Here is a 27,258-nt window from a genome sequence, read left to right as displayed (position 1 = left end):
ATCAGATTATATTGGAATTTACTAAAGATCAAGAATTTAAATTAATACATTGACCCTTTTCTTCAATATATTCAAAATATTTAAATATTTCAAATATTTAACAACTCCCTTGGTCGGTGCAGTCATGGTGCATAGAGGAATCGAAGAATTCTGGCTCTGTAATGTTGTAAAAGCATGACTTACTTTAAGTACAAAGATGAAACAGTCATGTGCAATAGATCTGGCCTGTTTGCAAAGTTAAACTCAGTTGTCTTTGTGTCTTTGCTGTATATTTGTGTATCTTATTTTCCTAAACAAATGAGCATGTCACACTTTGAAACCACATTTATTTAAAATACTTTTCAGTACAAATCCTTTACAGAAAAATAAACAATTTACATGAAAACATAATGTATCCTTATAAAACAATATCAAACTCCTTATATGTGAGTCAACCACTCAAAGCCAGAAGTAGTTAGTAGCAGCACAGTCTGATATAATATTTAACCCAAATGCCCATAACAATACACACTGTAAATACAGTAAATATGTTTCTATCTAAATGGCAGAAATGGATATGAGACGTACAAAAGACTTTACAAAAATGAGAAATTCAAGGCTTATTTAATTACAAAAAATATCTCTGTGCCTTGTAATATCTTGTATGGGGACATCAGAGTTTTTATTCTGAGTGTTGCCTTAATCCCTCTGAAGCACCATATTTAGATACAAACAAAAGTATTTCATTGACACTGTTGTGTCAATCAGGCCTTTCCTCCATTTTGTACAGTACTGTTATTCACAGTGGATTTTTTAACTTCTATCCTCATAGACTGACTCTCAGCTCGTGACTCCAGCTTCACTCCACCCGAGATCCCCAGAGATCCCAGCACAGCCTTTCCTGTCTTCAGGCTCTTGGACATTGGGATGCGGGTCAGCCCTGTGCGAGGTGGCTGGGCATCGTGCCCAGTCTGTTGACAATAAGGAGAGAAAGTACAGTTTCTCAGGCAGGAGAGTGAAGACAGGGCAGTATTTTAGACGAACATAAAGGGTAAATATGGAAAGGGGGCTAAACCCATTATAGGAAAAAAAAGGAATTCTCAGTTTCTAAACAATGTAACTGATCATATGTGCTATAGGAGAACAGTGTGAAAGAAAAATGTAAATATTTATTCAATCTTTCATTTCAATCCCAGTGGGTGAGCAGCAAGGCTGTTTTGTGTCAGCCAGAGGGCACTGAGCCCTGCATAGCTGTTTGTGAATGTAAACACTGAGTAACTACTATAAATTACAGCATGACTGTAGCAGAGTGGCAAAATGCCACATCATTAGCCCTGCTGTTGTGAGGCCTGTCCATAGGACCATTTCTGTCACGCTATCCATCTGATCCACAAAGAGCATATTATAAGGTCCACTGACACACCAGTGCAGGCTTGCAGCCAGTGAAGCTGTTAATGAAGAATATTTACCTGATCAAGCATCACATGTGTACTATAGAATGATAAACAATTGACAGACAATGAAGAAAAGACTTTATGCATTTGGGAAATAAAATTATTCATGTGAGTCTTTCACAAGAAGATCAATACCTCTCCCATGTTTGTATGCTAAATGTAAGCCAGCAACCAGTTAGCTTAGCTTAGTACAAACACTGGAACTAGATACAAACAGCTAGTTTGGCTCAGTCCAAAGTTTACAAAATCCTCTTTCTGTCACTCAATCTCCTGTCACACGTTAGACTGTATCTTGTTTGGTTTACTACTATATTCGGTGTATACATACACATAACCCACATAAAAACACAGTAACACATGTTGATTTGTGAACTTTGGAAGTGCTAGTTGGCAGATTTTAGTGTTTCTTTACAGAGCTGGATCAGCCGTTTAGCTGTTTCTTTGTGCTAAGCTGATAGGCTGCTAATTGTAGCTTTGTAATCAATTCCCCAACAAAAAGCAAATAAGCATTTCTATAAATAAGTTAAACTATTAACAATTTATCCAACATACAAAAAATACTTTCCCACTCAAAAAGCAGATAGTTTGGACTTTATTTATCCAGATTTTGAGATAATGATGATGAGAAAAGTCAAAACAGTAGAGGTGAATGTAATTTTAATTTTTACAAAATCTACTTCAACAAACAAAACCAAAGCTATATATAGGAAAATATGTTTTTTCATCATTTGGATGACGGCACCTTTAAGTGAAACTTACCATGCTTTGTGTGGGCCTGGAAGTGTTGGATGCAACAGGTGAAATTGTGATACTGCTCATCACTTTGCTCTGTGTGCTCCTGGTAGCAGTGGTGGTGATTTGGCGAGGGGAGCGTAAAACTGTCCCAGTTGATAAGGTCATTTCCTTGCTCTCTGTCACAGCAGCCACAGGCCTGACTACCATCTTTGGGGCCATGCTGTTGCCTAGATGAATATGGATCTTGTTGTCGTCTGTGGTGGTGATGATGCTAGAGTTGTTGTGGCCCTTCCGTATAGGCATTGGGACCATTTGCTTCTCAGGGGTAACCTTGAAGACAGCTCGGCCCATGGTCATCTCCTGGGGTTCTGGGGAGGCAGATGCTTCAGGAACTATGGCAGTGCTCACTGTCATAATAGAGACAGGCGACAAGGGCCGTCCTGAGGCAGAGGAGGAAACTCGGCTGCTTTCTGGAGATTTGGCTCTGGATATCGTTGTGATGGTGACTGGGGATTTGGCTCTTTCAGGGCCCTGAGTTCCAGTGGTGGACTTCCTCTTGTTGGTTGGAGCAGAATAGGTGGGAATGATTGTGATTCTGGATTTGGGTTGAGATGGGTTGGGGCTGAGGGGAGCTGAGCTAGAGAAAAAGTCTTCAGCAGTGGGGCTGCTGATCTCAAGAGTGGCCAGGTTGTTTTGGTGGTCTGGTGTTACTCGGATGTGTAAAGGCTGCCCTTGCTTCTGGGACATGGTAAGTTCAGAGGACAAATGATTTCCATTAATGTGCAGAGGCTTTTCTAAGTTGGTCTCTTGTGGAGTGTTGTCCTTTTTCCTCATCCAAGGAATCCAGGATTTCTTTAAGTCGCTGCTAGATGAAGGGCTACGCTCTACAGTGCTACTCTTTTCTGTTGGCTTCTTCAGGCACTTCTGTCTGAGGTTGCTCATGATGTGATTCTCTTCCTGAACAGACTTCCTGATAAACACAGCTGGGGTGTCCTCTTCTGTTGGACCAATGGACGATGCCTCTGTCTGGACACCAGTGGAAGTCACAGCAACGTCCACCATTCTCCTCCCATTCAAACCGGGCCTCAGTGCTCGACTATGACGCTTTGCAATCTCTAGTTCTTTGGTGAGGTGAAAAACTTCAGTACCCATGTTCTTTGCTTTCTCCTCTTCTTCCAAGAACCTCTGCTGCAAGATTGAATAATCCACTTGGAGCTGAGATAGTTGGTCTTCCTTGTGCATCAGTTCATGGATCTTCTCCTTGAGGGCTACGACATCAGCCTGCAGTTCCCTGGTTTTGACCTCCTCTCTCTTGCATTGTTGTTGGAGGTCTTCTTCTTGGGTGTCCTCCTCTCCCTTCTCGATTGCTTTGTTTCGCGCTATCTGACTCCTCATTTCCTCCACCTGTTGGGAGAGAATGTTGGCTTTGTCTTGTTCAGTCATGAACTTCTTCTCCAACATGTCGTACTGATCCTCGGTCTTGATCAAATCTCCCTCAACTAGTTCAAGTTGTTTGAGACGATTTTTCAGGCGCTCAATTTCAAATGTCAGCTCCTTAACTTTGTTATCTTCTCTTTTAATGGGGTCAGACGTTCTTCCCAGTTCACATTTCACTGAGTTCTTTGCTGACAGCTTTTCTGCTTGCTCAGATCCATCTAACCTCTTTTTCATTTGACTGACCTTAGAATTAAGATCTTTATTTTTATCAATTTCATAGGCTAGCTTAGTGCTTAGCTCCCCCTTTTCTATGGTTAGAGCCTCTACTTTGGTTTCCATCTCTGATTTTAACTTCAAGAGCTTTTTGCTTTCCTCTATCAGTTTTTCAGTCACCTCCATAACTTTACCCTGCTCAACTTTGACCATCTTACTCAGATCGTCTTTTTTCTTCTCATCTGACTTCATTCTTTCTACCAGGGTCTTTCGTTCTTCCATTAAAGCAACAGTCAGTGACTTCAGCTTAGTTAAGTCATCCTTAAGACTCAGCTCAGACTTTTCTAACTTGAGTTCAGAAGACTCAAGTTCTTTCATACGGATCCTTAGAGCTACTACTTCATCTGAGAGCTCTTTGGTCAAGCCCTTCTCTTTTTCTAAAGCGTTATGCAACTGTGCACAGTCAGCCTTGCTTATGCTGAAGGCATCCTCAAGTTTCTCTAACTCCATCATTCTTTTTTGGAGCTTCTCCACCTCCAGTCTGAGGTCTTTACTCTTACTATCCTCCTCTTGAAGCCTCTTTCTGAGCTCTTTACACTGATTTTCAGTCTTAGTAATCTCCTCATCCTTCCCCTCCATCTCCAGCACCCGTTTACGCAAGTTCTCCAGCTCAGCAATCAAGTTGGAGTTGCCACACTCCCCTTTGCTGATCTTCTCCCTCAGCTCCTGCAGTTCCTCCTCAGATTTCCTCAAAGCCTTGTTGCTCTCCTCCAGCTCCTCCACTTTATGCGTAAGCCCTAAAAGTTTGGCATTAAGTTGGCGGTTGTTTATCTCCTGACTGGCCAGCTTGGCGCTCATTTCCTCGTGTTGTTGGGTGAGCTTGGCAGATTTCTCTTTAAGCTCAGCCTCCAGGCTCAGCACCCTGTGGCCATCCTCCTGAGCACGCTCCCTGGCTTCACTCAGTGCCTGCTCCCGCTGCTGGAGCTGCTGGCTGAGTTCCTGGACACGCTGGCTCTGTTGGTCCATTTGCTCCAGGTGCTGTTGGCGCTCATTGACTAACATCAAGGCAAAGGACTTCAGCTTGACCAGCTCCTCTTGCACCTTGGCCAGACGTTTGGAGTGCTCCTTCTCCTTTCTTGCCTGGTAGGCTTTCTCGTTCTCAAGCAACCTCTTAAGTCTAAAATGTGAAGAGAAAAAAAACAAAGGCAAGGTATTTATTTTTTGTTTTAAAGTCAGTAATTATGCATCTGTATTTGCTATCATGTCATGGAAATATGAACCATTTGTATTCTATGCAGTGTTTTATCCCAATTAATATTTATATTGTGAGTAAAAATTCTCATTATGTCCAGACAATTCATAAGACTACTGTGAGTGTCAGAGTGTCAAAAAATACATCCTCAAGATTCAAGTTTTCATTAAACATTTAAACTGCCATTCACATAAATCCAGTAATTGACTATTTTCCCACAGAAAATATTATAGTCTGCTGAAACAGAGGCTATTTTTATCTACTGTAGACAAAAACTGAACCGATCATTATATACAGTGTATTGTGCAATGAACGAAAGGCCACACAGGCTATGCTACTATGCATAACAAGCAATAAGATTATGAGAGAAAACTAACAAAGATCTTCACTACAGCTCCTAAACACTCCTGCAATTTTCATCCCTGTTGTTGGGAAACAGACTAAGAACACAAACTGCTGCAAGTTTAACTCACACCCCCTCACCAAGTGGTCTTCTTTTCTCTTAGCTTCTTTCTATGCTGCTCATGCCCATTCTCATCTCCGGCTCCAACAAAATGCATGCAAAGCAGATTGAATGCAAAGCTGCATCTTCCCCAGCTCGTACACTCCCAGAGACATGCTAATACAATATTCGGCCAGAACATTTTTGCAATGCAAAAAAAAACAAATTAATATAGGCAGCAGCACAACAAGTGCGATTGTGCATCTATAGGTTATACAATTTCTAAATGTTAAACATTTGCAGTCACAATATCCCAGAAACTTTACAACAAATCCTATTTAAAACTTACCCCTATGGATGCTCTACAGATGACACATAAACATTTTTTGGTGTTCTATAAAATCCACTGAAAATGCATAAGAAGCAGCAGGGGCCTCCTTTTCCACAGATCTTCCACCGTCACATTCCAAGCATGTTATCAGGACAATGAAAGGTGAATAAATACAGTGAGTGGAGCACCACCGGACCTCTAGTGAATGATGTCACCTCATCCATATAAGGCAGTGAAGTTTATGAGAGTGTGTGAGCTGCTCTGCTGTGGACACTGTGATGGGGGTGGGACCTTTGCCACAGGAGGAGTGTTTTGCAAAACTCCCCCCAATTTTCATGTTTTCATAAAACATGACATGCTTGAGGGAAAACATATACTATAACATAACTAGACTGGACTTTTTTTTCCAGAGAGTTTACAAATGTACCACAAAGAATGAAGAAATATTAGAATTTCTCTCACAAAATCAGGTTCAGTGCAAGTTTGGTGCAAACTAAACTCCATCTTCCAAAGTGCTCAGGATATTGCCTCTGCAGACCGGAAGCCATAATCTCACTGGTACAAGAGACAGGAGAGAATGTCTGCTGTAGTTCCACTCGAGGGGAAACTGGACCTGAACTGGGTTCCCTGCAAAGTCTGCATGTGATGAGGAAACCAGATATGGATGAGTTGGACGCCTCCCTTGAGGTGAAGAAGATCTGGGAGGATATGTAACCATGACAATGGGTTTATGACGTGCTATGCTCTGACTTTTGCATCAAACTGTTTAGATAGCTACGGTTAATCTTAAACAAACCATGGTTTTCACAGCCCTACGTATCTCCAAATGAATTCGGTTTGATACTCTAAATGTTGATTCTCAGTTTGTAAATGACAGTAAACATCTACATTGATTTATATTACCAGCAGTCTTCATTGCCAAGTGGAATTAGTGGGTCTGGCTACTGTACAGAGGAGCCATCCAGATCTCAGAGTGCAGCTCTTAAAATTCATACTTACACAGTCAGATGTTATTGATAGCTTGGAAATTGGCACTCTAAAATTACTTTCACGCAAAGGTCAACGTCATGATGTCAGTGGTATTTGGCTCCAGTGGTCAAGTCATCTAAGGTCCATAGTTTAGTCTTGCAAGACCGTGCTGTGTTACTAAGGAAGAAATAACTATGGACAAATTGGCTGCGCAGAGTGTATTCAGTCTTAAGTGGCAAATACAAATGGTTGGCTAAAAGCTATGACTCTGAAAGCTTAACCACAAGGAAAACAGCACTTCTGATGAAGAAACACAGACTAACCCAAGAGGGACATTCCATGAAAAATCCACTCCTCTTTTTTTGTACATTAAGACTGGGTTGCACTAACAAAGGTCAATTGAATCTAAGATTAGTTCTAATCAGAGTTTAGCTATAGGTTTGAAATGAGTAAACCCAGGTTTAAAATTTAACAGACCTCTCTTGCACAATTAAATACTAATCTCAGTTTAATGGGTTTAGTTTATTGTTGTATTCTTTAACAAAGCTGGCTAAAAAGTTTGCCTACCCATGATGGTCAAATTAAAGGACCAACATGGCCAAATAATAATATTAACAAATGGCCAACAACACAGTAATGAAAATGAGACTGCCTGGCAGCAACTGGCAGACTGTTTTTATAGATCAGCTGGTGTGGAAAAAGAAGAGAAACATCACAAAATTCATTTGGGTTGAATCTGTCCCTTAACTTTCTTCTAGGAACTTTATTACTTTGCTCAATGCATTTCAAAAAGGCAGCCAAGTTTTGGTGCAACAGACTTAAATGTATTCCACATTTAGAGTAGGAACTAAACCATTAAATCAGGTTTAAAAATTAATTCTTCTTGGGGCAACCCGGCCTAAGTGTATGGGTTTCATCTGAGTGTCAACATTTTCAAATGTATTGTAGTTTAATAAAGTTATTTGAACGAGGATTAGAGATTATTAGTGTGTGTGAAAGAAACAAAAACATATTACTTAAGCAAATACACAGGTGCAATCCGTGAGTCAACCTTCATTTTTTGCATCACGGAACAACATCTCATCCCGTGCTTCCTGGGGAATGTTGCTCAGAGGCACTGCAGCCCCTGTGTGTCAAGAGGCTGAGGACTGAAGCAGACATGAACTGCCAAAAAGCTGTCATAACACTGTGTTGTATAGTAATGACCTCTCTTGACAGAGAAAAAGCATTACGTGTTAAGCAAGAGAGCCAGTGATAGTGTACAGTTCATGAGACTGATGTGGTGTTAAAAGAGAGAAATCAGATGCAAAGTGGACATTGGACTATTTAAAGACAACTACAACAGGTCTACACATATATTTATGTACATGATCTGCTGACTGATGGTTGACTAATGTGATGTTTTTTTTTATGGCAAGGCTTACAAATGACAAGAAAACAATCATTTTAATTTTCAGTTTCAGGTGTGTGAACTCATTTTGCGTGCGTGACTTTGCACTCTTTGAAACGCCCTTCAGGAATGGGAGCCTTTTCTTCCGTTAATCATTACACATACCACCATGCCACTTAGATAGTTTAACTTCTTGACATAAAAATTGCTCTGTTGTCTGAGAGGGTGTTAATGGTTGATGGCTACCAGTCAGAAACTGCCTCTCCTGTGCCCATCCTCAGCATTCCTGCAGATGTTTGGCACAAGACCTTTGACTTTTCTCTCTTCACTCTCACCCAGATGGCTGTGGGAGATCACACTGATGAAGATGAGATGATGACATGCTTCCATCCCGCCTGAAAGACTGAATGTCAAAACAGAGCGGTACCAGACATGGCAGCTATGTGCGTGCTTCTGCGTAGGTGTTGGCGCTAGTGCGTTCGTGCAGAGAAAGTAATGTTGTCATGTGTTTTTGAATCTGTTCTGTGCTAGTCTGTGTTTTGTGCTTTTGTGTCAGCTCTTTTTTCTCCCACCATTTTCTGTTTCTATGTATTTCAGTCTAAGTCAGTTTTGTGTCTTTCTAGTGCAACAGATAGAAGAATCTGGCCTCTGCAGGTGCTGACAGATCAAGATCTTGCAGAGCTCATCCCCTTCATGCTCTCTCTGAGGCCGACCTGTGCATGAGCCAAAGAACCTGCTGGAAACCACCTGGCATAAGAAGGAGGTCACTTCTTTCTTGCATGCAAACCAAGGATCAAGTTAAAGTAAAGACATAGTTCACTTGTGATTTGTACCATATGCTTCAAAGTGAAGCCTTGGCTTACTGTTCTCAAAGTTTAAAGGTTCTGATCATGAATCATTTAGTGTTATTAGCAATGCTAACAGCTTCACTCTAGGGATATTGATGTCAGTTGACTTAAAAGTATAATCTGAAATCTTTTGACCAAAGCTTGTGCCTGTATTTCCTTATTTTGTCATTATTTTGCAGTGCTTGGATGCTTTACCAACCCAAAATGTCTGCATTTGATGTTCTGGGAATGAGTATCAACAATCAACTATCTATCTGGTGTGTTTACGAACAGCTGGGACAAATCCTACTGATTCTGCCTTTACGATGGATGGACTGCCATGAGATTTAGTGCCTTCATGATGGGGAATATTAACCAGTAACCTAACTTCTGGATGGATTGCAGTTTAGTGCAAATGTTCATGTCCTCCTCAGGATAAACTGTAATCATTTTGTTGATAAACTGAATCATCAGGTCAATTTTAATTGATCAGATTCTTTATACCAAATTCCTTGAAGACATTCCCATCAGCCATACTTTTTTTAATGGTAAGTAGCAAATGCTAGCATGCCAATGTGCTAAAATAAGAAAGTAAACATAGTAAACATTATATCTGCTAAACTTCAGCATGTTAGCATTGTTATTGTGAACACATTAGCATGCTGACATTTAGCTCAAAGCACCACTGTGCCTATGTGCAGCCTCACACAGCTGTTAGCAAGGCTGTAGGCTATTCCGTTCACTTCTTACTGCTACCACATAACTCAAATTGAGCAAGTTGCACACATAATATAAATTCCATAATATTCGGATGAAATCATAAAACAATTAGCTTGGCTCTGTATCCGTTTATTATCTGCAAGTTGCTTTACAATAAAGAACAAATTTTTCATTGAAATGTTCTGAATCATGACCACACTCTTTCCATGTCTCATGAAACCAGTCAAAGGAGCAGCTATAACATTAAGCTAAAGTCTGCTGCTCATTTCCCAGCACTCTCCTCTCTGTCTGATGGCAGCTCAGCTGTCATGGCTGTGATTTAGCTTCCATGGTCTGTTTCCTGTGTCCTGCAGTAAAAGCTCAAGGAAGACAAGTAGTGAGTGCCTCCGCTGGGTCAGTGCTGCAAATGAACTGTTTGAAGTTTTGACAGTTCATGAAATGCAGCATAAGAGTGGTCTCTAGTCTGCACTACAGATGACTGACTGTACAGTATATACTATACAGATGCTCCATTACTCTGTCTCCTGCATGCATACTATCATGGGTGTTGGCAAACTACGGATGCTAATTTGCAAACCACATATTAATGTACAGGTAAAATATACATTTTATTTGAAGCGGTGTGCATAACACTGCCAACACTATTATTGCACTGTCATAACCATACCATGACACCTATCATGAGCATGGGGTCTTTCTAAATGTTTATGACTGTTCATTTAAAAGTTGACATTATTTGAGATGTCTTTGTTGTGACAACTTGACATTAACCAAGACAGTGTAATCTGTCACTGTCTTTGTTATGACAACTTGACATAGTCAAACTTAAGTAAACTGTTTTTCTTTATGTTTTAACATGACATTATACTGCAATATGTGGTTGGTTTTGATATTGGCTGTCATGAGACAGTGTCGTGAATATTTTCCTTGACCTTAAATAAAGTGGTACATTTTGGGCTTGTCATAAACACAGTATTAAGTTTTATTACACTGTCAAATAATTTTTTTCATCAGTGTCACAGATAATTTCCTAGACTTTAAGTAAAGTGGCAGCCTTCCTACTGGGTTATGTTGTCTTGGTTAATGTCAAGTTGTCATAAGAGAGACATCTCAAACAATGTCAAACTTTCGTTGAAATTATATAACCCACTTTGTTACAGGTGTCATGACATGGTTGTGACAGTTTAATGCACACCCTTTCAAATTAAGTATATAATTAATGCATACAACATCCCCATCAGGGTTAGTGTGTGAGAATGGACAGTGTTGTATTATGGGAATTGCAATGAAATACATTCCCCAACAAGCAACAGCCAATTAAGCACTTTCATGTGTGAGTACGTTAATTAGTAGGGCCTCCAGTCTCATACACATTCAGTGCACATCTACACCCTCACTACCAGGCTTGTTTGATCTCTGTGAGGCCCTCCACACACACGTGATGTAACCATCCCCCCTCTGATGTTGGAGACTCTCTTTCCCTCTCCACCCAACCTCTCATCTCTTGTCTCCTCTTGACCAACAAGCCAGGTCGCAACCTCGGCGATGACTTCATTTCATAGATGATGTCATGGGAGATTTGCCCCTCTCAAAGCCCTTTATTCCTTCGTTTGTCAGTCCTCATGTTCCCCTACCCAGTGGCCTTGTCTCCTCCCCCCTCTATCCCTGACCTCCCTCTTTCCCACAGCCTGAGCCTGACCCCTTCCTCACCTAAAAGTTCCTCTCCACCTCCCTCCTCTCCTCCACAAGCTCTGCACCTCTCCCTGTCAAACAAAGGTATGTGAGGTTATCACTTCAGTAACCAGCCCCCACCTCGCCACTCCCTCTCTTGTGATCCACTCGACTGATGAGGCCATTTTTCAGACCTTCTCCGAGGTCAGTTTCTCCCTGGAATTGTCTCGTCTCACACACTTTATGTGTTCCACACGGATTTTATAAACTACGTCAGCTCTCCAATTCATGTTTTCAGTTTCTACGTCCTCAGTCTCACCACTCTTCTTCTCCCCCACTGCTTTCACCTTTTTCTATTTCACCATTACTCCATCTACTTCTTTCTTCTATTGCCAACAAATTCTCCATATGCAAAAGATATACTTTGTTTTACTATTGAAAATAAAGTTATACTGACATTAAATATATTGTGTTACGGTACCACTTATACTGTATAAAATAAATGTTATGCTCTTTTCCATATCACATAAATAGAATCCATGATGAAAATGTATGTCAATGTTAATAGCTGCTATTTTTCTGTATTTTAATTTATATTGAGCTATGTTACAGAAGTGTTCTGGACAACTGGCAATATATACATATTATATGTATATACACTCACACCATTTATATACATATATATTATAATTCAATGCATGACAACTCCTAATAGGGCTTGAAAAACCCCAGGTTGGGATCTAATGTCATATAGTGTAGTGACCATTTCAAATAATTTATTATAGTTACTGAATTATAATATCATTTCAGTAATTGGACATTACATTATATGTCCACAGAAATGTAGTTGTCTTGATGGTGTGGCAGTTTCACGCTCCTCCTCCTCCTCTCCTCCTCACCTTTCTCTCTCATGCTCCAGGAGGTTGGTGAAGTCGTCGCTCTTGTTCATGTAGTCTGCATGTTTGCGTTTCTCTGTGTCCAGCTCTTGGACGGTGCGGCGGTGGCACTTCTCAGCAAGCAGCAGCTGACCCAGCATCCTCCTGTATGTCTCCTTATGTTTCTCCTGCAGACGCTCCAGCTGCGAAAAGGCAAACACACACAGTCACAACCATGAGGAGAAACACATGCATGAACCAAGGACACGTAATAACTGATTTTTATGTGGTGTAACACTGTTGGCCACTGAAATATTTATACAGCTGATTTTCAGCGTGTAACTCACAAAGAGAGACAATTTTGTAAAAGAAAAACATCTACAATTGGCTCCTCCTCCACCCCGCTTCTTTTTACTATGTGCTCCAATCACAGTTGGTACCTTGGTCAACTTCCTCCTTTTTCTGTAAATCACTTAGCTTGGTTTTCATTTCACCATATAGCATATCTAAACACAGGAAACAGTGAAGGTGAGGTATCCAGCATGCTAAACTGTCATTGGAGCACAGAGACAAATGGGGTGCGACTTAAAAAGGGACAATTCCTACAAATATTAGGCAAATTTAAGATTGAACAGGCACATTGCTTTGACTGATAGTTGCTAACTGACCTCAACCATAGGCTTTTGGTAGACACTGTGGTTGTGCTGCTGGGTGCCGGTGATGAAGCCATCCCTCTGCAGAGCCTGAAGGGCTGAACCAGGGGCCACAGAGCCATAACGTGATTCAAGGACCTCTGGGACTGCTGGTTTGCACTTGAGCATGCAGATAACATCCTCTCTGGCCTGAAATCACACATATATATGAAGATATATAAATGATACAATAGATTAGTTCTTTCTCCAAAATAGTAAACACATGGCACATTTGCTTGTTTTCTCTGACATGTGAAACTACCATTTTCAACCACAAGATAGAGCTATTGTGCAAAAATTGCAATCCAACTCAGTCCAGTGACAGCATAAGCACTTTCCATTCAAACATATTTTGTGTTAATCCACAATGCCTTTCACAGGTATGTTTTCCTTCCCTCATCCCTCACTACCTAGTACAGCAGGTCAAAGGTCAACGAGATAGAATAAACCAAATGCAACTGGGAACAATACCCAACCTACCTGAACCTCTCCTTCCATGATGCCCAGCAGTTTCAGCAGATCCTTTTTGGACAGGTCCATGATGTCCCCTGTTTTTTCTCCATCCTCGGGGGAATCGATCAGTAGTTTCTCTTTGTCAGAGATCACCTCATCCTCCACCTTATCCTCCCCCTCCTTCTGCTGAACTTTGGCCTTCAGGCTCTTCACGGGCAGGCCCACTTCCTGTTCTTGGCTGATGTCATGGTCACCCTGTGGAACCCCGAGCACCCCATTGGCCGGGCTCTCCACCCCACTTTTTGATCTCATCCTCTATCTGCACCAATGACAGAAAAAAAAACAATTTCTTGGCACAGTTTGTCTCATTATGTTGTTTTCCCTGTCATGCCATTGTTTTGTTATCCCAGTTTACTTTCATTTGAAAGCTCTCCTCTAATACTTCAGACTGTGTAAAATGCACAGGTTTACAACTAGAAGAAATTGCCCTAATATTCCTAATCTGGAATAAAGATCCATAATTACCCCGCACTGTGCTGTCTGTGTGTGTTTGTGTTGTATGGTGGTGTGTGCATTCCTGACACATACCTTTGTGTATCTCATGCTGAGTGTTGATGATCTGGAAGCACATTTGTGGCACTCCTGGGTGCTTTAACCTTCTCTGCTGACATTAAAAGTCTGAGTCAAACATTTTATCCAGATCCTGAAAATAAATCCGCTGATGACAGACTCTAAATTTAATTTGGCTACGTTAATCATTATTAACGACACAAGACATGCTGCGGTGACCTGTAGCACGCTTGTTTTCTAACCCTAATTACTTAAACATACAGTCAGTTGGAAGAATAATTTAGTACACGCATGTAATTGTTCACTTGCACAGAGTACCCTTTCAGTATATCCCAGCTTTGTTGTGTGTGAAAAATGTGGAGCTGTGCAGTGAAGCTGGACCTTTCAACCATTTATCCACTGCTTCTGGCACACACTACTTTTGCCACTGATATTTCAACTGTGTTTAATTCACTTTTAGCTAACTATTTCAACTGTTTATTCAATAATTCAGGCAATTTCTACTGTCTGTTTGGCTAGTCATTTTATCTATTACTCTTAACTAGATGTCTGTGAAGACTCAGTCATTCAGGTCATGGTCTCCTCTCGGAGTACGAAGCCAACTGGACTTGCTTGAGGCCCTTGAAGACATTTCACCTTTCATCCAAAAGGCAAATGAGAAGTTTCAGATTAGAGGTGAGACGACTCCAAGAACCACAAATAAGTCCAGTTGCCTTCGTACAGCTCCGAGAGAAAACTTTTAGATATCTGTTTAAATCCTTTTGGCTATCCCTTTGAGGGACAGCTAGCCATTACTTTTAGCTTGTTATTTTAGCCATTTATCCATTACTTTTATACAGCACTTCTAGTTGTTATACATTGTCATTAGCTAACTGTTTCAGCTGTTTATTTATTTGCAGTCATTATGGCTGGCAGAATACTGGTTACTGAAGATCAGCATTACACCACTTTGTCCTATTTGGTTGTTTGTTTTCCTCTGTAACACTGTTGTAGAGCATACTGAGACTGAGTTCTCAGGCCATTGGTCTGATTCCAGCCTGTGGCTTTTTACTGCAGGCCATCCCCTCACTCTCTCTCACCCTTTCCTGTCCTACTTTCAGCTGTCCCATCAACAAAGGCGTGAGAGGTCCAAGACAATGAAAATGAAAAATGAAATGAAAATTAAAAGACAAACTGTGGGTCAGTAGGATAGAAGCGTGCTTGCCTCTCTGTGAATGTGATTAAGTATGTATGTTTGTGTGTGCAGGCATATGTTTGTTCAAGCTCTATAACAACAGCCTTGAGACACAGAGCAAGTGCTCTATGATCGATTTCAGATATGACATCAACAGCGCTTTTTAATTACAAACAGAAAACGCTCCCGGCCTCCAAAATCCCCATCGAAGCACCCTGATGATGTCATATCACCCTGACCTCTGAATAGGGATTGAGACATCCTGAATAAGCTTGCCAAAATGTCATGAGTTCTTTCTCAAGCACAGGATGAGATTGCATACAACAAACCATATATGAACGCTCTATATAGTATGTGGTGCAATGTAGACATACAACTATGTCCAGAGATCTGTCCAGAGGCTTGAGGTAGAACATCAATAACCATTTGAATCAGTCTAACTCGATTAAAATAAGGGGGTGAAAGTGAATGGGCTGTTGTAGAGGAGGAATTAGACTTCCCATATGCAATGTTGAAAGGTTTAAAAGAAAAAGGCTAACAAAGGTTTTGGTTCACATCAAGGAAAATGTTTATCTTCTTCTGTAACAGTGGTCAGCGAAGCTAAGACTGCAGTAAATTCTAATGATGCTTGAAACCAGTCTCTTTGAATCCCACCTGTTTCCAGGAAAAAGACCCGACCACATGAGAGGGAAGAGTGCAAGATAACAGCAAAAGCATCTCTCGGGTCAAACAGAAAAGAAGAAAATCTGACGAACCAACACATTAAGTGCATTCCTTATCTTAGTTCTGGGAGTTCAGCGAGTGCACATTGGCTCCATGGAGAGCTGGTTCTTAACCAGAGATTAATAGCGGTGCCTTCTTTCCCGTCCATAACTATTAATTTCAGCTGTGGGTTCACTATCATTGAGTCAAATGTCATAGCACAGCAGCAGTCACAAGTGCCAACAGTGTTCATCCCACCATTCAAACAGTGCCAGGGAGTTTGAATGACCAGAGAAATGCCCAGTAGTGGAAGGCATTAAAACAGGCACTACTGGGGCACGAGTGATGAAACATAGAAACATGTGCAGTAGTGTAAATGACTTGGGCAGAGTTCCTAAATAAGACAAAATGGTTGACGCTGAGTTCGGCACTCGCTGGTTTATTTTTAACTTCTGGGTTGATGCCATGAAAATCCTGAGAAGCTACTGTAACAGCTCGCCTCGTTTTGCGGTGTCATTCTCGGTCAACACAACAAGCAAGAGAGTGTGGGAGTGTGTGTAGTAGTGTAGAAAAATACCAATTCAATAAACATAAAGACACTCACCATTCAAAATATGCTGAACTGACCAATCCCAGTGTCTTAAAGGTCAGCAAAGTGAAGAAGACTCCCACACAAATGTACGTTATCTCCTACAAACTATATACAACACACAAATAACAAATAAATAAATAACAAAAGCAATCCAGTTGTTTACTTGACCCTTACACTCTACTTGGCATATTTTGTATTGTATTGATACCTGGATAACAATTATCAAGCTTTCTTTATACAAATTATCAATATTGCAAATGCGGAAAAAGAAAAGGTATTAGAATAATAAAATCAATTTATTTTTCAGCTAATATTTTTTCTGGTGAGCTCTGCAGAGGACAGTCAGCACAATTAGTAGTTTTTTATGACAGTGATGGTCATTATGTCTTCTCAATAATCCCATTTTCTGCAATAAAATGACTTAAGCGGAAGTTTTTATTATTGGATAAAACAGGTATTGACTGCAGTCTAAAAAAAAAGGTAATAAATCGCAATATATCGCAATGCTCACCATATCACAAAACATTCAAAACCGCATCAATGTTGTGATAAATTCACATTGTGACATAACTATTGATATAATACTGTATTGTGACCTTTTTCACATTGCAGTCATTTAAGTTTAGTTTTCCCAAGTTACACAGATTCATGCAAAGCACTTCCTTAACACTGTTAGTAGAAAGTAATAATCACTACAATTTCAAAAGACACTACTGATGACAAGTCTTTGATCCACCTTGACTGAAGCAGTCTTGATTGTATTGAATTCTCCACAGCAACAAATGGGGATGCCAAAGCCACGTGGCCTGCATTCCAGTCTGACATGCAACATTCCCAGTTGCCCTTATAGAAAATAAAGGAGAGCTGGCAGACAATACGCCTGCACTCTGAGGTCTGAGCCAACTCGCCACAATGCCCACACACATACATGTCTGGCATCTAAGCCATCACAATGCTGCTGATTGCCCAGCATCCAATTCCATAGTGCCTTCTGATATGGAAGCTGGCCTAATACCCAGCGAGGCCCCAGTCAAGGCCTGAGCCTAAATTTAAAGTGGGACCCCAGATCTATCCCATGCTTTGGGCAAGTCCAGCTGTCACATATATGAGTATTTATAGGCTCCAAAGAAACACGTGCCTCCATTCCAAAGAGAAAAAAGAGACTATAAAATTTTATCAGCGGTCAGCAAGTTCGTGAATACCACTGATGTTCACTATATGTGAACATATGACTTTTATCTTTGGTCTGAAATTCCCTTTACTCTGTGCATTTCATACATGAGAATCCATGTTCATTAACAACCACCACGCTGGCCGTAACTCAAGTAGGATAACATCACGCCATCCAATGATGAATGCTCTGCTTAAGAAATAAAACAATTAGTTGATCAGTCAATCAGTCAATATAAGTTTAATCAGAAATTGAAAACTGATTAAAGGTTTCCATAATTTTATTAGGCAATATAGGCATTCAAATGCTCACTGTTTTCAGCTTCTCGAACGTGAAGAATTGCTGCATCTTTGTGTTTTATATTATTTCAAGTATAATATCATTGGGTTTAGGATTGTAGGTCAGACAAAACTGATGATTTGGAGATGTCATCTTGGATTAACATCAACATCAACATGTTACTGATATCCTGTGTTTCTAGGATCCTTAGTTCCTAAAGTTATATGTTCCAAGGGTCCTGTGCTCCCAGCTCCTAAGGTCTTATGTCCCCAGGGTCCTATGCTCCTCAGTTAGGGCCAGTGTTAGAGGTTAGTATAGAACATAAGACCCTTGGAATATAGGACCCAGATATGTAGAACTGGAGAACATAGGACCCTTTGTCATGTTCCCATTATGTGTCATATAAAACTGGAGACAATAGGACCCTGGGAATATAGGAATGACTCCACTGTGATCATGATGACGTCTGACAGCCCTAGTTGAAGTTCTACAATAGTGACACCTATGTTATGTTATCCCTCTCTTTACACATGTTATCTTGTGAAATATCAGGCTGTAACCCTGCTGAACACTGTGCCGGTCTGTGATATTCTCATAGAGAGAAAAAGTGAGGAAGGGGAGAGGCCTGGTGATAAAAATCTGACTTCTGGCCAAATTAATTTGCCAGAGATGAGGGATGAGGACAGCAGCTGCACATAATGCAACAACATGCTATAGGAAAAATGATTTGTTTGATCCAGTGAGGTTGATATATTCACACCACAAACCCAGTGTGACTAAATAAGGAGTGGGGAAATGTTCTTTGCATGCGAGCGTTTGGCAACTTGTTCTGCCAGAGGACACTGATAAAATGCAGTGCTCTTGAGGAGCTCTTCCATCCTGACAAGAAAAACACAGTAGTCCGCCAAGATATGGGAATTTCAATCAAAACTGTAGCCATGGATGAGATTTGAAGCTACGACTCAATCCATCTGATATTGAAAGTTTTGCGAGCACCTACAGTATTTCCCATGCAAGGGTACAAAGCTGCCGTCTGTTCCAGGAGTTTGATGGACAGCGTGTTCCAGCCGAGACGGCCAGTGACCTCAGGGGTCAGATTTTACATAACAGCCATGTTCAAGAGGCTTAAGGCAGAGATGGATGACAAGATTTTTAAGTTCAGATAGCAACACTGACTCAGGCTTGCTCACATTCCCCTAATATTTCACTTTTCAGAATCCAGTTACACTAAATTGAACTGTCAGAGCCTTTATGGACAAAACTGAAACATTTACAGCTTGTCCTCTTGTAATTGTGGCTTCTATTAATACCTCAAAGCGACAAAAACTCTACCATTGACATGCCATGCTGGAACAAAATGTCAGCCTTGGTGGTGGGTTTCATCTTGTAGTATTCTCCTGATGTCACATTAACCTGATCCTCTCACTGGAGCCTACTGTAGCTTCAGCAGTTAAGGTTTCACTAATGAGCAAACTGAGGGGAATGTTTCTTTCTAATTTCACACTTTTATGTCTTACATGCTGGCTTTGCTTCATATAAACAACATAGCAGAGGTAGTTCCTGAATCAGTCACTTATAAAATGACATTTTTACGATAGTTGTGCTGTTGGCAGTTTGTTAAATATTCACTTTGAGTCATATGATCCCTGTTCTAATCCACAGGAGCAATAGCAAACCTTTACAAGCTGAAACATGCATAATGAATATTGATGTGTGTGGGAGACTTTGATGCATATTGTATTCAGTCACACAACATGCCAGCTCCTCTGTCCGTAGGCAACATACTGTCTCTGAGCATATGGATGGGCGCAGCTGGCAGAACACGTGATTCACCTCCATCTGTTGTAATTAGTTTAATATACATGAAAAGTGAAGACATCTGTTATTTCTAAGAGTTAAACATGTTCAAAATGTGGAGCAATTCACCATGGCGACAGCATTTATTCAATCTACTGGGAGTGGCTGTAAACCAAAACCGACTGATCGAGCAAACTGGATTCCTCTAGACCAATAGCATGAGTGGATATCGTCTTCATGGCATGGAGATCAAGGAAGAGATCAAGTTCTGGCTGTTCTACGAATAGAAACAGCAAGACAACATATGGATGAAGCTGTCTCAGATATAGCGGAAAGTCATGTGGCATGGGCGTTTCTAGCAGGGCATGTAGGGGGGCACTGGCCAGACCTGAAATCTGATTGGTGCCACCACATTGTCCTCAAGTATGACTGGTTATCTGTCCAGTGAGAGGTGGGACATTTGTTTGAACCAACTGTTTGATAAGATTTTTTTAAATGTGCATTGTCTTCTTTTTTATGTGGCCTACTTTTATTTTGTCAGAAGGTGTGTGTGTGTGTGTGTGTGTGTGTGTGTGTGTGTGTGTGTGTGTGTGTGTGTGTGTGTGCACATGCGTACTGGGGCCTGCAATTGATGTAACAAATTTATGACTGACCTCTTCCAGACATTAGTGGCACAGACATGCAATGGGAATTTCAAAATAAAGGCATATCTTAAAGATGACAATATGGGGTTCCCTGGTAGACTCCTGCCTGCAGCCCTCTGCTGCATGTCATGTTTGTTTTTATGGCTCTCTGTTTTGCTATCTGTCTTTTTTTTTTTTGCTCAAAGTTATGCTGCCACATATATTATTAAATTACAAGAAACTCAAAGTTCTGTCTTGTAAGAGGAAGTTTGTTTTCTTAATGGTTGCTCTTGGTAGGAATTGTCCGGTCTTTGTTCTATATGAAAAGTCACCTGACTTAACTGTTCTTATGATTGGGTGCTATATTAATAAAACTGACTTGACATGACTTGGCTTTGTCCCTGCAGCTACATTCACACCCTTGCACTGTTACAACCCCAAGAGTGAACTGATTTTATGAAAGTTTAATTGTCACATGCTCATATAAATTAATGTCACTGAAAGGGCACTGCTAGAACTGTAAGATATAGCTGGCTGGTAGAAATAGAGATATAAAAAAATCTTTTGTGTATGGCCATAATCAGATAACGCTGTTATTATTATTTTTTTTTATTTAACTTTTCATTCCAAGCTTTCAGTTTGACACTTCCCGTGTATAATGAGAATTTTGTGCCATGCAAGATCTAGAGATTAATTTTAATTAAATCTAAACATATGGGACACTCTTCCCTGATGTAACTTCAGCTTAAACTTGAGTTCATCCATATTTCTATATCAACACTGAATAAAAAAAATTAGCAATGAGCCAACAGACTGCACGGCATGCATTTGAAATTGTCATGGCAGGAAAAGCACAGGTGCAACTAGCAACATTAGTGATGGCTGTTGTCTGTAAGGTATTTATTAAGCCAATCTAGTAAATCTGGAAGAATAATTTGAGGACCCTGGAACTGTTTTGCCTACATGGGATGCAGTAATTATTAATTAATGTAAATAATTACACCTCTGCTTTTCTTGCTTTCTCAAAAAGCAAAGAGGGGAAGCCTTTTAATATCTTAAACTGAATGGCTCACAAATGTACTGCATGGGTTAGTCTCACTTGCTTATTAACCATTAGCAGCTGTTTTTAGCATGCATTAGCAACACACTGTCGTGTCTGAGTACAACCTCAGAGAGCCGTTAGCATGGCTGCAGACTCTACCCCAAGTGTATGATTGTGTTGAGACTGGAGCAACTATTCATCTTAAAAAATAAACAAGAATAAACTGTAAGATACTGTAATGTTAGAAATTAATGTAGTTGTGAGAATTGGGGAATTTTGAGGTGCTCATGTGTATGTGTGCATGGGGATGTGCATGTGTGTGCATGTGTATGCATGTAATGCCACCCCAGATTACTCATATCCAAGGAATAATGTTGGTAAATTTGAATAACATACAGGCTTTACTGATCCTGTGTGAATTCTCTGCAAGAAATACAGATGTGGGGAGTAATTTCTAAATCCACTGAGGTCCCCGGGTGCTATTTGTCCCATGCAAACAGGGGTAAAAGATAGGGTGAATAGAGCTGAAGTTACCAACTAGCCAGTGAAGAAAGAAAAACATCTGGCAAACAAAAGAGATACCAAATCAAAGGTAAAAGAAGAGCCTTTTTTTGGACATAAACTCGTCAGGTGTTAACAAACAGTTCCAGTGCAATTTGGTGTCTAAGTGTTGATATGTTTGATAACACATTGACCTTAACAAGACTGCAAGGTTGAAATATGTGTGTTTGTTTTGGACCTCAGCTGGTAAACATGTTACCCTTGTGTGCTTGGAATGATAATGAAATATGTGGCCAACCACACTATTCCAAATCTTCGCTATCACAACCCATTTCAGTTTTGTAGGTGAGCATTTGTATTGTTTTGTGTTGCTATAGTAACTGTGCTCTTTTGTCTGTCGTTTACCTCTTTCTTAGAGAAAAAAAACAACTAGTTATCATAAAAACAATGAATGCATTTTTGCAGGTGGTACAAAAAGAGAGTAAGACTATACTATATTGTAAGAGAGAATAAACTGGCAGCAGGTTGAAGAACTCTGTCTCACAAACAGACGTATGAAATTACAGTGTGATATTTGGTCTTCAGCACCAACAGACAATCAACCACAGAGACCAGTCATCCTTATCTCAGAGCTTTCAGTAAATAGAGACTTTTTCTCTCTCCACGTCGGTGACATCACTGAACAGATGAGATCTTTGGGTGGCTGTCACACACCAGTTCACTGGAAGAGTCACGATTAAGTCACTTCCCCTCAAAGAACATAGATGAGAGAAGAAAAGCAGAGGGTGGGAATATGTTTGAGATCAACTAATCTTTCCCTTCTGTGGAATTTCAAATGTCTCATACATCAAACCAAAGTGAATTTGTCCTGCTGAGAAAGATGTAAGGCTGAAATGCATGATTTATGAACTGAACGATTATAGTCATAGCCTTTTAAGCTCTGATAAACACTCAGAATATCCCTACTGTATGTTTACTTCATGAATGACCTCACTGGTTCTAATATTATTACATGTCAAGAATGAATTAACAGCCAATCTACTGTGCCATCTTGCTCACTACGTATCAAATGATCTTCAGAAGATCCTGGGTTGCTATGGCATTTAACTTATTTTTAAACCAAGGGAACATGAGTTATAAGTACCACCGTCCTGCGAAATATCCAAATGTGTCTAAACTGCATTTTTGGAATTCAAGACCAGAGGCCCTTATACGACTGGAGCTGTGCATGTGTCAGTGACAGCTGTTGTTGAGGCACACCAGAAGTAAGGGGAAGACACCGACCACGGGCAGCAATATGCCCCACCTCCTCCTACTATACTGTGTTTGCATTCATGCACATAGGCATATCCTCGAACGAATTTGCCTTTCTGCACAGACGGACACGCACGTACAACACACAAGCACAGACACACATGCATAGCAAGGAAGGAATGGGGTCACTGAGTTGATAATGTGCCAAAGAGCATAAATGTGTCAAAGAATACTGGAAGTAATGCATTTGAAACAGGCACGACTCCTCCTAAACACATGGTGCCTTGTTCTTGCAACTCTTCCTTTTTCAAAATATTTCTTTTATAGCTCAGTTATTCGTTCAATTATTATTTTAATTGTTATTTATATTCTTATTCATTTTGTAAGAAGAAAATTTCATGTGTTAAAGGGATTGTTTGCATTTTTACAAGTGGGGTTGTATGAGGTCCTTATCCATAGTCAGTGTATTACTCACAGTAGATGGCAGTGGGCACATATCCAGTTTGGAGAAGCAGTGGGAGGACTGGTGAAGGAAGCTAAGCAGTGTACAGAGAAAGCAAACCATATTTTAGCCACCTAAAAAAATCAATATCAGTTTATGTGTGTGCTTATTTAAAATATTTTCATATACATTTAATCTGATTTGAATTTTAGGCCACTAAAATACGTTTTGCTGTTGATCCTGCTGCTCCTGCTGCTTCTCCAGACTGGGGGTATGTCTACCACTGTAAGTAATGCATTGACTATGGATAGGACTAAAATACAGTATTACATGTCTTGACTGTCCTTTACAAGTGGGCAACTCATTCAGTTGGACATTGGATTTGCTAAATGTTGCAACACAGAAAAAGGTCTTCCATCTGAGAATCTCATGCTCAAGCTGACAACATACCTCACAACAACAGTATGTCACCTTCTGCATGAGCAACAACTCGAGTGACATACAGCTATAGCAATGTCATGAGGTAAGCCAGTGACACATTTAGTGCATCTCACATCAATGCTGCTTTGGCAAACACCTAGGCTTCACCAGCTTGGTTTCAGTTTAAACAGGGACCACATTATTGATTTACAGTCAGACTGATTCATTTACAAGCCAAGACTGATAACTGTCCAGTCCACATTCACTAATCAGTATTTCTCAAGTGGCCATTTGCCTGATTGAGCTCTGCAGATTTTGCAGGGCCTCTGCAGTGCACAGCGAGAGAGGATGAGCTTAGATAAAGCTGGAACAGGCACAAAAATGTTAATGAGTAATATCTCCCCACCAGTTCTCTTTGTCTCGTGTCAGTGGTGATATCACTGAGTGCACAGGGGCCACATCAGCTGCTGGAGAGGGTGGGAGGCAGAGGGTGGGAGGAAGGGTGAGGTTGCACAGAGCCCCCTGGACACTGACAGAAAGGGTCTCTGACAGCAGTGTGAAGCCACACCTGCGTTACATTCCCTCGCTGAGAGTGAGATACATCTCGTATTTTCTTTTGGGCTTACTGAAGGAAGGTGATGTGCGCCTTGACAAATGGACAGCGGCTAGCAGGAGCCATGTGTCTCCTCCAAAAGGCCGATGACTTCATGCGCATGAAATGGAATTCATTTTGGCGTCATTACAGTCCATAAATAATCAGGATGAAAGATGTCATCCTGCTGCAGCTAGTGAAGGCCTTAGACGTGTCTTAATGTTAAGCAGTGGTGTATATTTGTACTTAGTGTGTGTACAGTATAATGAGAACTACATGGTGTTACAGAGGTGGTGGAGCTGGCGGCTGTTGAGGGCAAAAGTTGCATGTGTGTAACAAAACCTCAAGATAATGCCATGTTAAGTCCACAATATGATATTTATCATAATATTAAAAACAAAGAAAAACTACAACAGTGTCTTCAGGTGAGTGTAGACCTCCATCAGGCAACCTGAAAAGAATACTTGGATATAACTCCTTTGAAATCACCCATATTTTAATAAGTGGAATTAAATTACTTATTTAATTCAAATACATTTATTTTGTAATGTAATTAGATGTAACTGCTTACATATAAGTGGTTACTTTCCAGCACTGCTTGTGTGAAATTTTGTCATAAATAGCAAAGTTATGGTCAAAAATGTGTTTTGTGAGGTCACAGTAACTTTGACCTAATCTAATTAGTTCATCCTTACGTCCAAGTGGATGCTTGAATCAAGTTTGAAGAAATTCCCTCCTGAGATATCAGGATATCATGCTTACAAGAGTGGGATGGCCAGAAACCAACTTTAAACTTCAAAATCTAATCAGTTAATCCTCGAGTCCAAGTGGACATTTGTGCCAAGTTTGAGTAAAGTCCCTTGAGATGTTCTTAAGATATTGTGTTCATATGAATGGGATGATCCAAAAACACTGGCATGCAGCCATAAAAAAAATAAAATAAAAAATTCAAGTTTTTCAAAAATTGTGAATCCTTCAGCATACAGCCATGAATCTGCACCAAAAAAGTTAGGCTGATCAATCCAGCTCCAGGTCTGCTGATGACTCACTCACACATATACACACACACATACACAGATGCTAGCGATCACATGAATCCCTCTTTGGCAATGAATGCTTGAATTATGTATGCACAATTGCAAAACAAAATAAAGATCAGTAAGTAGTAGTCATTTTATAAAGTAAAATGAAAATAATAAATCAAATTATTATCCATGCAATATCATGGGAGATATGGTCATAGCCCGGTACATTTTTGAGACTTTTTTCTAATGTGATATCTGATATTCTATATATTCCATCACATCCCTGGGGTGTTTCTGTGTGAGTAATATCATTCTCAGACATGAATCTCTCTTTCTCCTACATTCCCAATATCTCAGTGCACCATCATCCCCCTGTTGTCTGCTGAAGTTGTGGGCTTCTCTTCCCACATGCAAAGCACAAAAAGCCCTCAAACTAAATGGTCTTATTCATACAGCCATATAAGATGTAATTCATCGGGAAATGTATGATTCATGACTCTCTCCTTTCTATAAGCGCTGCTACAATGCCAAATCTGTGTTGCCATTAACAGCACCAAGAGCAGTGCCTTGTCTTCTAATGGGCGAGCAATTAATGCAACATGCCAAAAGCCCCATCATTTGAATATAGAAAAAATGAGCTGAATTAATGCTTCAGGGAAGAGTTCTTTCATTCATATGGGGCAGAATAGTTCTTACCATGGCTCAAATTAAGCTGAGAGGGTGGATTTCTGTCAAAAAAATTGCATTTTCTAAGTTTATAAAGTGATGACAGCCAAGCAGAAGCACCTGTACTGTAGTATTTCCTGTAGCTCAGCCTGAAAGCAGTCAGGTGGTTGTCTTTGGTTGTTTACCTGACAAGGACATGGAGAACAAGCTCATTAAGAGAAACTCACTTACCTGCTGTTGTGTTGTCCCCAGGTTTAAGCAGTTAGTAGTCACACCAAGGGTAATCCTAGGGAAAAGGCAGTCAATTATCCACTAATATCCTCTGGCTTGCGTGGTCCACTAGTGGTGTCTGATTGTACTGGCTACTGAGTTGTGCCAAGAGCCATCTCAAGCTCTGCTTTCTCTGCTTTCAGTTCTTCAGGTCAGAGAGGGAATGGTAGTGAGCAGAGAGGGGGGGGGAGACAGAGAGGGAAGTTACAGAGCACTGTAGCTCTCACCCTCCCTCCCTCCCTCTTTCACTCCCACAGCCTATCCAGTTCTGCTCCGCATAGCAGTCTCAAACACACCTCTCATTTTCTTTCCCTCCTATCCTTACGAGAAGTCAGTTGAAAAGTGTGTGAGAATGAAAGGGAGGAGGAGGAGGAGGGATTGGTGGAGGTAGGCAGGCATTATTCTGCTCGCACTCAGCGGTTGAAAGGGGCCGTTGCCCAGTGAGGAGAAAGGCAGAGGTGCGGTGTGATGTCTTTTGTCATGAGGCCAGATCTTTTCACTCAGCGACATCCTCCATTGTCCCTCTTTGCTCTTTTTTGACTTGAGGCTAAAAGTATCCTTCTATATTTAACTTGTCCACTCTTGCCAACACGGGCACTGTTAGCAGCTGAGGCTAGCTGAATGCTAGATGTTTTGGCTGGCCAGTTAGAGAGCAGCTAACGCTCTCCACTGACCCTTGGTGACAGCTGAGCCATGCC

General features: G+C 40.6%; 1 protein-coding gene across 1 annotated transcript; it reads right to left on the bottom strand.

Moving 5' to 3' along the window:
• Window positions 1-392: 392 nt before the first annotated feature.
• On the bottom strand, window positions 393-26,732 carry LOC146310547 (filamin-A-interacting protein 1-like). The gene is made up of 6 exons (XM_084741835.1): window positions 26,522-26,732; window positions 13,468-13,759; window positions 12,964-13,137; window positions 12,320-12,498; window positions 2,193-4,995; window positions 393-950 (listed from the first exon to the last, which is right to left on the bottom strand). Exons 2-6 carry the CDS (start codon window positions 13,750-13,752, stop codon window positions 744-746), a joined length of 3,648 nt encoding a protein of 1,215 aa, XP_084597961.1. The 5' UTR covers window positions 13,753-13,759; window positions 26,522-26,732; the 3' UTR covers window positions 393-743.
• Window positions 26,733-27,258: the final 526 nt, after the last annotated feature.

This window comes from Lutjanus erythropterus, chromosome 18 (genome assembly GCF_056507025.1).
Source record: "Lutjanus erythropterus isolate fLutEry1 chromosome 18, fLutEry1.hap2, whole genome shotgun sequence".
Lineage (NCBI taxonomy): Eukaryota > Metazoa > Chordata > Actinopteri > Lutjaniformes > Lutjanidae > Lutjanus > Lutjanus erythropterus.
The sequence above is the reverse complement of the archived record's forward strand: the minus strand, read 5'-3'. Positions and strand labels throughout refer to the sequence as shown.

What these genes read in the sequence shown, in the direction of transcription:
- LOC146310547 (XM_084741835.1), bottom strand. Translation starts at nt 13,752, where the DNA reads ATGAGATCAAAAAGTGGGGTGGAGAGCCCGGCCAATGGGGTGCTCGGG. An exon ending in TCATGGAAGGAGAGGTTCAG is followed by an intron (nt 13,138 to 13,467) that starts GTAGGTTGGGTA and finishes GTGTGATTTCAG; the next exon opens with GCCAGAGAGGATGTTATCTG. An exon ending in CCAGGCCCACACAAAGCATG is followed by an intron (nt 951 to 2,192) that starts GTAAGTTTCACT and finishes TATTGTCAACAG; the next exon opens with ACTGGGCACGATGCCCAGCC.